The sequence below is a fragment of the Miniopterus natalensis genome, chromosome 17 (genome assembly GCF_054644295.1).
Source record: "Miniopterus natalensis isolate mMinNat1 chromosome 17, mMinNat1.hap1, whole genome shotgun sequence".
Taxonomy (NCBI): Eukaryota; Metazoa; Chordata; class Mammalia; order Chiroptera; family Miniopteridae; genus Miniopterus; species Miniopterus natalensis.
The window spans coordinates 13,933,753-13,944,935 of NC_142097.1; the positions used below are offsets into that span (position 1 = coordinate 13,933,753).

Sequence of the window (11,183 nt, forward strand, 5' to 3'; positions counted from 1 at the left end):
CAAAGAGGCTAGGCCAGGCATTGCCAGCCTGTCTCCTCTCCACTTCCCTGGCTGGTACTTCCACCCAGGGATTTGCAACTGCTGCCTCCACCCGGAATGAGCCTTTCTATGGTAACGAAGGTACATTTTCTCTCAGCCTACACTGGTGATGCTGGCTGTTTGCTTCAGTTTGTGGGGAAGCCTTCAGTTTGTTCAACACCCTAAAACAAGAAAGCATTGCTGTCATATTCCAGAACCAAACAGGTGAGGGAAATGAAATTCATACCACACATACCCATCTTCCTGGCCCCACTGGGAATGTAAGGCAGGGTCTGCAGGCACAGTGCTTACAGTGGCTTCCCAGGGAATGAGGCCAGTGCTGGGCTCATGCAGCTTGGCAAGGGACACACTGTCTCTCAGAGTCCACTGTTTGGTGGCCCGAGCTATGTCTCCATGAGGGCCAACTCCTCCTCAAATCCCGACACCTCCAGGCTCCACCCCTAGGCAGACCTCACGGGTAAGACCCACCCCTGGGCAGCACAGGCTTTGGGGCAAGACAGATATGGGTTCAAACCATTTCCTTACAAACTGTCTGACTTTGTGCACATCACCAAATCTCTCTGCGCTTCAGCTGCAAATGGGGAAAAGAACAGGTCCCACCTCATGGGTGGTGAGTGGCTGAAGGAACAGCACATGCAGAGGTGCAAAAGGCTCCTTGATTACTGCCCAGCACACGGAAGGCTGGCGCCCCTCCTCCCTGTGCCTCATGCCCATCCCCTGCCTTCCCTCCTGTACCTACAGACGGCCTGGCTGTGCTCCTCCCTAAGGCCATGCCTTCCTCCTGGGCATTGGATACCAGCCCCTTTCACCTCTCAAGACCACTGCTCCAGCAAACACCCTGTACCTTTAAGGTTTCCCTATGAGAGACTTTTCATTTGTATATAAACATTCTGTAATTTTTCCAACTTAAAAACCCCACCACCAGAGCCTCCCTTGGCCCTATACCCTCATTCAGGCCCTGAGCCATTCAGCTGCTCCCTTTATGTAAAATTTCTCAGGGAAGTTATCTATATTCACGCTCTCTCTCTTCCTCCCATCCTCTCATCATCCACCCCTCCCCTTTTTTAATTTCAGTGTGGAAAATTCCAAACATAAACAAAAGAGGGCAGTGTAACGAACCCTGTGTGCCCATCACCCTGACTTAAGCCATAGTCAAGTTGTGACCAATCTTGTTTCAGTTACACCAACTCCAACCACTCTTTTGCTTTCCCCCTGATTATTCTGAAGCGAATTTTAGACATCATATACTTTTATCTATAAATATTTCAGTATGTACCTCTAAAAGATGGCTCTCTAAAAACCTGTGCATAATACTTATTAAACTTCCTGGTTGAGTTCCTGGAGTTCAAATTTCTCTGACTGTCCAGATGCTTCAAACCACCAGAAACACGGATTTCCAGATGGAATCCTGGAGAGGGTTCTAGGAGGCCTCATGGGGAAGGTTGTAGGATCGCTTTCAAGAACAAAGTAGAACGTCATCGGTGATGATGACAGCAACATTATTGAGCACCTACTGCATACCTGGCTCTGATGTACCTGCATCACTCCATTAGTCCTCACATCAACCCTCTGGGGTAGGTTCACGATTGCTGAAAAACTGGCACACACACTAGTGACCAGGTCAGGGTGTGAACCCAGGTCTGTCAGACTCCAAAGTCTCAGCTACAGACCACCACCATGTGCCCTCAGCCATGCCCCAAACCAGGCAAGGGGACCAGTGTCCCAGAGGGCCTGCCTTCCTACTCATTCATTTCGGAAGGGAAGGCAGACTCCAGCTATACCAAGAACGAGCTGTTCATTCAGTGAGGGGAGGGAAGGAGAGAGAAGGAATCCCTTTCACTGAAAGGAGACAGGCTAAAAACTGCCTGGAGCCTGAATCTCAGAATGTGCTAAATATCTCTGGTGGCGGTTTCCCAGGTGAGATGCAATCCTTCCGTAGCACCTGCTTCTCTCCCAGCTCATTAGCATTTCCTTGCCATTCCCCAGAGGAGCTCACTGCGGCCGACCTTCCTCGCTAATGACAGCTGCTTAGCAACAGGGAGCTGGTTAATAAAGCCCTGATATTGTTCCCAGCTCCACAGACTCCACCCCTGTCTCCCATTACAGCTCATACTCAGCCTGAAGCAACCTTGTGGTTGACAGATCTTTGATCTGCACTGGGAGGGCCAGGAACCTGAAGAGTGAGGGGCACGGATGGATACCCAGGCCTAGCCTGGGCCCTGCCCCCAATGCCTCCAGGGGAGAGGAGACAATTATGAGTCTGAGAACCTACGGTGCCAGGCTAGGAACTTCTCCGTGGACCTTGTAAATCCCCTCTGCCACCGAAGGTTAAAATCCAGCCTCAGCACCCAATGAGAACAGAGCAAACAGAAGCACGGGCACACTTCGCTATATTGCGCTTTGCTTTATTACGCTTCACAGATGTTGCAGTTTTTACAAACTGAAGGCAAGACCCTCCACCAGCAAAAAAATTATGACTTGCTCACAATAAAGTGAGTGGTCTGAAACGGACCCCACAATATCTTTGAGGTACTGTGAAGAAAGACTCAGACCTGCAAGAGGGGAGGGCAGGTCCAGAGAAAACACCAGTACTCATGGGCTGATGCCTAAATTGAGGATGCCCTCTTTAAGCACATATGTTATCACAAATGCAGAGTTCAAAGGTGAAACTTGGGACAATTTGCTGTTTAACCCTGACCTTGAGTTGCCCACAAATAAAAGTTAAAAGCACCTTGCCCTCTGGGGGAAGGGGTGGCAGAAGGTAATCAGCCTACACCTGGGGGTTCAATAAGCCACAGGGAAAACAAGAAGCATTATTTTGCTTCAACAGTAAGTCTACATTAAAAGTTTCAAAGACCATATTGTGAAACAAAATGCAAACTGGACATGACTTGACAAACCATACAGTGGTAGGTTTGGGCCTACTCCCCAAGCCCCAGCCTTGACCAGCAGGAGGGGCAGTCACACAGGGTCTGACCCCCTGGTTTGGGAGTTCAGAGGGGCTGCCTCAGAGCAGCACTGCAGACGTGCTCTGTGGTCAGAGAACAGCACACAGAGAACCCCTCCCTCCAGCCAGGGTTTGCCAGCAAAGCTTCCTCATAGGGTCTGTACCTGCAGGAGCCTGACCAGTTTCTGGAAAGGCAGGTTTGGGAACAACCACAGCAGACACACAACAAATGTACATTTCTCGCAGGTCCTAGGAGTCTCACTCTTCCCCCTGGATAAAAGGAACTGGGACCTGGTGCAACTGTCCTGAGTTCACCCAGGACTGGGTTGATTTTACTTTATTTTGAGAATATGTTTATTAAAGCTGGGGACTGTGAAACAAGCAAGGGCTTAGGACTGAAGCAGCAGCAGGAGGGCCTGCTTTGGCTCACTGAGAAGTCAGAGAAAAGGGGCCTTGGAGACAGGTTCTAGGGGTTAGCCTGGGACAAGCTGCTGGTGCCCATTGCTCCCCTGGTTGCAAGTCTCATAGGGACACTTAGAGTTTAGGGGGGCATGCCTGTGGGGGAAGGGGAGAGGGAAGGGAAAGGCACAGGCATGCAGCGTGCCCAGGGCCAGGTCTTGACTCAAGGATTCTTCAGTTCCATTTCTAAGGCTCTCTCGGAAGGTTCTGTTTCCAGTTCAAATGTCCCTATTCTAAGGAAGTTCAGAGAAGCTCATCTTGCCCAGCCTCTGCCCTCCTCAGTCACTCCCTAGCTCTCCTCTACCAAGAACAGAGGGTCCAGAGCCCCAGCACTCCTCAAAGCTCTAGGGGATGTGACCACTCCACAGTTAATCCAGTCTCCACAGCCTTCACTCTGCTCCCAATCTCTCAGCATCTTCTCTGCACTCCCATTTCTCCCAGAACAAAGCTGAATTCTGGATGTGGCTAGAACAGTAAGACCCAGTATTAAATTGAATCTGCTTCAGACTGAAAGTGATTCCTGAGCATTTTTCCAGGAGGTGAAGGAAACCGGCCTATTAGAATCTCCAAAAACCAGAGGGGTGGAGTTTTCCCTCAATATGCATCTATTCTTCCCTCTGCCTGTCCCCCAATAATCCCTGATTATGATTCCACTATGTGATGCATGTAAATGGCTTACAGACAGGAAAAAAAGGTTGATAATCACTGCTTTAAACCAACCTGGTTGAGCCCAGATTGAGATTTACCTCACCAAATATATCAATTTTGACAGTGTGAAGATTCCTTTTTTAATGGGTCTCAGATGCCCCAGCTTGGCTGAGCTTTATGCTGTTGGCAGCCCCTCCTGCTAATGTTCCCTCTGTGACTGTGCACCAAGCCCAAGGCAGAGGCAGCAAACTGGCAGAGGCTTGCAGAGGCCTTTTGTGCAGCCCACATAATTTTTAAGAAGGGGGAATTAGTTATCAGCATTTAAAAATTGGGAAGTGTCATATAAAATCCCAGACTTCTAGATTCTCTTAAAATAAAACAAAGGCCATGGCATGCCTGGGCTGGCATTCCTGCAGGAGCTGAGTGGTGGCTGCCCTCTTCAAATAGGGCAGGCACTATCCAGTTCAGTCCAGCCCAGCTCTCATCACTGCCAGATGTTTCACACCCAACAGCTTCCTGGGTGGGCCTTTCTCATCCAACCCTGTATACGCATTTAAGTTTGCACTCCTGGACCCAAGGCACCTCCTGAGATCCAGCAGAACAGGGTACCTCTTGCTCCTGGGCTGACTTCGGAACCCTGAGACTTGGGTCTATTTCATAAACCCTTGTTCTATTTTAGCAGCTGAAACTGGTTGAAAGAAGAAGAATTGTTCCTTTTAAGGGTGATACTCTGCCTGCCGCAGAGCCCTTGGGCTTCCAGGCAGGAGAAACAAAGTGAAAGCCCCACTAGTTCCTGGAGGCCCTGGGCCGATGAGAAGAGAACTGAAGGTTTCTTCTCACCTTAATTGGCCTAATGTGGGATGCCCATAGCTTCTCTCCCAGCTTCTCTTCCCCCACTCCTCCATGGCCACCCACATGTGGCGCCCATGCACAAGCTGTTTGTGCTAATTTGTTTTGGGGGTGGGGGGGTGGGGGTGTGTGTGTGTGTGTGTGTGTGTGTGTGTGTTTCCTGTAGGTACTCTAGACAAAGCCTAGCACCAAACCATGCAAAATTGGGCCTCCAGCAGAGCCCTTCTGGTGTCAGTGATAGATAGTGGCTGATGTCGGGAGCACAGCATAAGTAGAAAGGAGTAGATCAGACTGCTCCTTGTAAACATGGGAATCGTTACATCATCTCCAAGAACCCGGAAAACTTACCCAAAAGGGAGATGGTGGGAACTCAAATCCTGCAATCCTAGCTTTAGCCTCAACATCCAAAGGAGAAGGAAAGGCAGGCATTTTCTGAGCTTTCATAATGCTAGGGACGTTCACATGTATTATCTCAATCCCCATAAAAACTCCCTGCAGTGGGAATCATCACCAGGCTTTTAGAGGAACAAACTGAGGCTGAAAGATGCTAAGAAACTTGTCCAAGGTGACTTAGGAAGTAAGCAGAGCACCAGGATTTGTGTGAAACCTCAGTCTGCCACTCGGGCTCTGCTCATAGGCTGCCTCTCCCCAGTCGTCCTCCCACATCTCTCTGCTTTATTTTTCTTCATAGTTATTATCATACCTGTTACTGCATGATGTATTTATCTGTGTATTTGTTTCCTGTCTCCCTATAGAATGGAAGCCTCTGCGGCAGAGACTATCCATCTTGTTGCTGCTGTTTCCCTACCTGGAACCAGGTGGACCTTCCATCTTTGTTGCTGAACTGATGGGAAGGGCAGCTCTATCTGCCTCACCATGCTGCTGTCTAAAAGTATCCCCTCCCTTATCAGCTCCTTTCTTTCCTTCCCCTCAAAATGCACAACCTCCCTTCCACGAACCTCTAACACCAATCTTAGAGGCCAAGTAAAACAACATAGAGACGGCAAATGGCTGTGCGTCCCTTTAGAAAGGAAGCTGCAAGGAAGGTTCAATCCCTGGAAATCCAAGAAAATTCTGCTGTGTGTAGAGACAGGCTTGCTCCTACAAAGGCAAAAGTGTTCACGTTGAGGAGAAAGTGGTTTATTACAGACTTTCTCCCTTCTAAGGTGGGAAGGCTTTGGCTATTCCTCTTATCCTATGCTATTTGCATCCAATCAAGTGCTTGGAGATTTGGGATGCTGAAGCAACACAGATGGGACTAACTGGAAAGTAGATATGGCAAAGAAAGCATCCAAAAAGCACAAAACTGTCCCCAAAGTTAATGTAAGGACAAACCAGAGCACTGGTTCCCAAACAGAATTATCTAGGACAATGGTTCTTGAAGTGTGGTCCCTGGACCAGCAGCATCAGCATCGTTTATTCATTTGTTACAAACGCAAATTCTCAAGCCCACCCCAGACCTACTAGAATTAGAAACTCCAATGTTGGGATCCAGGAATCTTTCAGGTCACTGATGTACGCTAAATTTGAATACTACTGTTTTAGGGGACTAAACAAGTATAGATCCCTGGGTCCTAAAGATCCTGATTCAGTAGGTCTGGGATGGGCCTGAGTTGATTCTGACTTGCACCCAGATTTTAAAACCATGAAACCTGAGCTCTCATATTTTCCTGATGCCAGGACAGTGTCTTCAGTTTTAAACCCATGTCCCACTATCTCCTAGTTGCTCACTTACCACACAGAGCAATGATGTGGCTACTGTCTTCATGCACAAACTTCCTGGTGACAGCCTCCTCCATGATTTGCTTCACCTGTGGACAAATGGGGAGTATTGTCATTTATTTTTCTGATCAAAGGCCTGTGGGCAAGTATATAGCTTGGCTCTGCCCTCCTGTCTGGGTTCAGACACTTGCAGAGTAGACGACAGGATGGGAGGGGTGGGGAAGCCAAGTATCTTCAGCACAGACAGCTCCAAGCATCTTGGAAAGGCAAACAGGAAGAGAGATACCATAAACCTACTAACCAATCAGTGCAGATGTTCCAGCCCAGGAGGAAGTGCCCTGCTGTGGAAAACGGGGATAGGATGCTGGCTGTTTGCTCATCTGTACTTAGCTGGAGAAGGGCTTCTGGGCAAACGTGCTGTCCTTTAGGGACAAACTGTATCAGTACAGGCTGCAGATAAACAACCTGCCCCTCCTTTTCTCCCCTTTCTCTGAGGTTAGGGGTAGGTACATCTAGGCCTTAGGGCCACTCTCTCCACAAGCTCACAAGCCCAGCCTTCTTTCTGTCTAGGTAAAACCCTGATGTTTGGGTTCCTATTCAGATGTAAAAGCTTCCAAATACCTTGTAAGGTAAGCAGTCACACCTTTAAGAAAACACTTAAAAACACACACACACAACTTTCTTTGTTGGCATGTAGTAAACATAGAAAAGTGTGTAGATCGTAATTATACAGTTCAATTAATTTTCATAAACTGAACACACCTGTGAAACCAGCATCCAGATCTAGAAACAGAACATGTGACCTGCATCCCAAAGTACCCCCCCATTATACCAAGTTTCCTTCTGGTCCCCTCACAGGTACCCACTATTTCTAAAGTCATAGAGTAGTTTTTCTGGTTTTTGTACTTTTACTAGATGTAAATACTCATTGTATTGTGCTCTGTGACTGTGTTTCTTTTGCTCCCTGGTGTGATTGTGAAATTTGTTCATGTTATGTGTAGTTGTGGATTGTTCACTCTCCATTGTGTGAACACACCACAACAACTGACTGGCACTTGGCAGTTTCCAATTTGGGGCTGCTGTGAATAGTGCTGCTGTGAACATTCTGGACATGTCTTTGGGGGAACATAGGGGCTCCTTTCTTTGGATTTATATTTTTAGGCAAGGAATTTCTGATGCATATTTCCCTCTTTACTAGATTTTGCCAAATTGTTTACAAAGTGGTTGTACCAATCTACACTCCCATCAGCAGTATATGAGGTTCTAAATGCTCCCAACATTTAAGCCAAGCACTTTTGATGTCCTGGGAGAACCTGCCAGGAGAAACATACCAATCCTGGAGATTAAAGGAATGGATTACCTCAAACCCATTGTAAAATCTTCCAAGTAAAGCAAGCTCTGCGCAGAGTTGGTTTTTGCCATTTTTTGGGGACAAGGTGTGAAATGTCCTGATGCTGCCCTAGCTCCCAAGTCCCTCACCTTGGACTGTGTAGTTGGAAGGGTGGTAGAGCTTCTACAGCAGGGGGAGTAGTGAGGAAGGAGATGGGGGCTCCTCCTTGCTGAAAACTGCTCATGGTTAGCAGTTAGGGGGTTTAGATAAATTCTGCACTCTAAACTCTTTTTTCTTCTAATTAAAAATTTTTAAAAATTGATTTTAGAGAGGCAGAGGAAGGGAGAAACATCCACTTGTTCCACTTATTTATGCATTCATTGGTTGATTCTTATATTGCACTCAATACTCTTGAAAGCTTCCTAGATTACTTACCAAGGGGTGTTTGCATTGAACAGAGCATAATGTCACAGCTCAAAAACCTGTAGGCATCTGAAGCAGGCTGGCAGGGCAGATTTTTAGGTTAGGAGGACCTAGAGATGCCCCTAGGATTTGGATACCAGGGGTCCATTGTGAAAGGCCAGCCTTGCCTACAATTATTCCCACTGTTTCTACTTGTAGGAGAAGAAAGGATATGTTTCTCTCGAAATCAAATATTCAAGGGGAAAGGGAACTAATTCCAAAGCAGGTCAACCTTTGTCAGGTAATATCCATAGCTATGATGTATTCTGGACATTTCTCACATTTGTTTAGAAATCATTCTTGGAGTTGTGCAGACAGCCTTCCAAGTACTAAAAAAAGAATCGTCTTAAAAAAAAATCTTTCCTATCATCCCTAACCAACCCCAAATTTGGATCACACCAACAATCCTAGCACCTATGGCCATAGTTTGGGTATGGCTACTTTTTTTGTTCTTACTTATACTGTCGCCAGACTGCTTGTTTCCTGAGGATAATCACTGAGATTTGAGAGTTCTCTTTTCCTTGGGGAGAACAGAGTTGGGGCTGAAGTGCTGATCTGATATACTCCTGGCCTAAAAAAATCTCTTTCTTGGCTACTTCACAGCAAAGGCACAAAGGAGTTTCTCACACACAGCTGGGAAGGTGATGGCTTCAACTACTTCTTTGCCAATGAGCAGGAAAGGAACAAATGTTAGGGCACAATCGCTAGGCCATAGTTAATGCAGGAGCAACTAGAGCCTTCCAGGATTTTTATGAGAACCCACAGTCTTCTCCAATCCTGAAACTCTAGGAGGGAGTAAAGAAACCAATATGGTAACTTTTATATGTGAGGTAGGTATCATGTCCCTATTTTAGAGATGAAGAAATTAAGATTCAGAGAGGTTAAGTAACTTATTCAAGATCACACAGAGCTAGGTCCAGACTCTTCCAAAATTTATGCATTCCCACCAGATCTTGCAGTTTTCAAGATCAATAGATTCAGTTACCAGTCATTGAGTGCCTACTGTGTGCCAGGCCCTGGATACAGAGCAGTGGACAAAACAGACAGTTTTCCTGCCCTCACAGAGTGCACACATCTGGCAGACACAGAGGTAGGTCAGCACTGGTCATGGCTCCAGAGGCCTAATCTATTTTAATCCACTCTGCGGGTTTGAGTTCTCCAGCTCTCATATGGGGGTGAGTCATTCATATGGGCACACCCCCCCCAACCGAAATTGAAATGGGCTTTAGGGCACAGTCAAAGTAAAGGACGTTAGTAAAGGATTCTTTTTCTGACATGGGGCAGCGGGCTCCTCAAAAGGGGGAAAAATTTTGAGTTTTAAAAACCACGATCAAACTCGCCCTCCCACCCCCTTCTCTGGGTAAGGAGGTGGGCGTGGATTGAGAAGCAGTGAGGGGTGCGGCGAGCCCTCCCGCAGCTGCCACTCAGTTCCTAGAGGGATACCAGAGTGGGGTATAGGGCAAACAGGAGCTAAGTCCCCAAATCACCGGTTCCGCGGCTCTAGGAGGCCCGCGCTGGGCCCCGCCCCCTCCCCAGTCCGCGCGGGCAATGAATGGGCAGCTGCAGTTCTCCAGAAATCGCCGCCACCCCTCCCCCGACCTCGCTCTCCCAGCACAGCTGCCGTCACAGGGCGGGGAGCTGCAGGATCGCGGAGCAAACAAGCCCGGGAGCACCGACCTAGCCCCTCCGGCCAAGGGGCGCTGACCCCATATCCCCGAGAGGGGTGGGACCGCGGCTCGTCCAGGACCCCGCCCCCGCCCGGGGCCCGCGGCGGCCCGCGAGCGCCTGCGCCCGACGGTGGGCGCAGACCTTTGCACCCCTTGCGTTGCTCCCGCCAGGACCCCAGCCCCCGAGGATCCTTTCCCCGACTTTACCTCCTTTTTCACGTTCCACAGCAGTTTCTCTTTGACTGCGTCCTCCGCGCTGCTCATGGTGCTGCGGGTAACGGAAAGGCTGCGCCGAGCGGCCCTCCAAACCCCCCACGCGCCCTCGCCGCCTCCGTGCTTCTCGCCTCAGCGCCCCACGCGCAAAACGGAGTCCCTGTCCGCTGCTCTCCCCGCCCGCCGCCGCCGCCGCAGCCACTGCCCGGTGCTCGGCTCCGCAGCCATCTTCTGAGCCCCGCACAGACGTCAGGCGGCTGGCCCGGCCCCTTCCCACAGCAGGGGCGGGGGGGTGCGCTCAGCGACCGGGGGCGGCCGGCCTGGGAGCGCGCCACGCCGGCCGCTGTCATGGCAACGCGCCGGCTCCAGTCCCCAGGGCGCGAACCCGCATTGTGAGCACCTGCAGCCAGGCCCGCACGAGGACTCGCGGGGAGGCGGGGCGCGCCCTGGACCCTGCGGCTGAGGAGAAAGTTGCTCGCGGGGTAGCTGGCCTCAGCCCAGCTAGACGCCCCGCAGATTTCTACCCGCTCGTTTTCCCGACAGGAAAGTCCGGGGCCCCCCGCGCCGAGAGTCCGGGAAGGAAGCGGTAGTCCCCAGGCTGAAAGGCCGGAACTCCACCGTTGCTCTAACCCCCCTGCCCTCAGTTGCAAAGCTTGTGGGTAGAGGAGTGGAAGCACAGAAAACGTGAGCTTAAAAATAAGACTGACCAGTCTCCCCGCTCCGTAGGGGTCGTCACGCCCAGTCCAGCTCTTCTTGCAGCTATGGGGGAGGTGGGGGCGCGGGTTGGGGTAACCGAGACCCATGGGAACTTGTACAGTGCCCGTGATGGTTAAAGAAGCGCGTTCCA

General features: G+C 49.7%; 1 protein-coding gene across 4 annotated transcripts in view; it reads right to left on the reverse strand.

Annotated features, from left to right (window-relative positions):
* The window catches only part of SGSM2 (small G protein signaling modulator 2), a 33,817-nt gene extending 23,412 nt beyond the window's left edge, over positions 1-10,405 (reverse strand). For all 4 annotated transcript variants that reach the window (XM_087825961.1, XM_087825962.1, XM_087825960.1 and 1 more), the window contains exons 1-2: positions 10,331-10,405; positions 6,678-6,753 (exon numbers count right to left, since the gene is read on the reverse strand). In XM_087825961.1, coding sequence (XP_087682087.1) covers positions 6,678-6,753; positions 10,331-10,387 — 133 coding nt within the window. In that variant the 5' untranslated portion in view covers positions 10,388-10,405. The remainder of the gene's footprint in view (positions 1-6,677; positions 6,754-10,330) is intronic.
* Between the last annotated feature and the right edge of the window lie 778 nt (positions 10,406-11,183).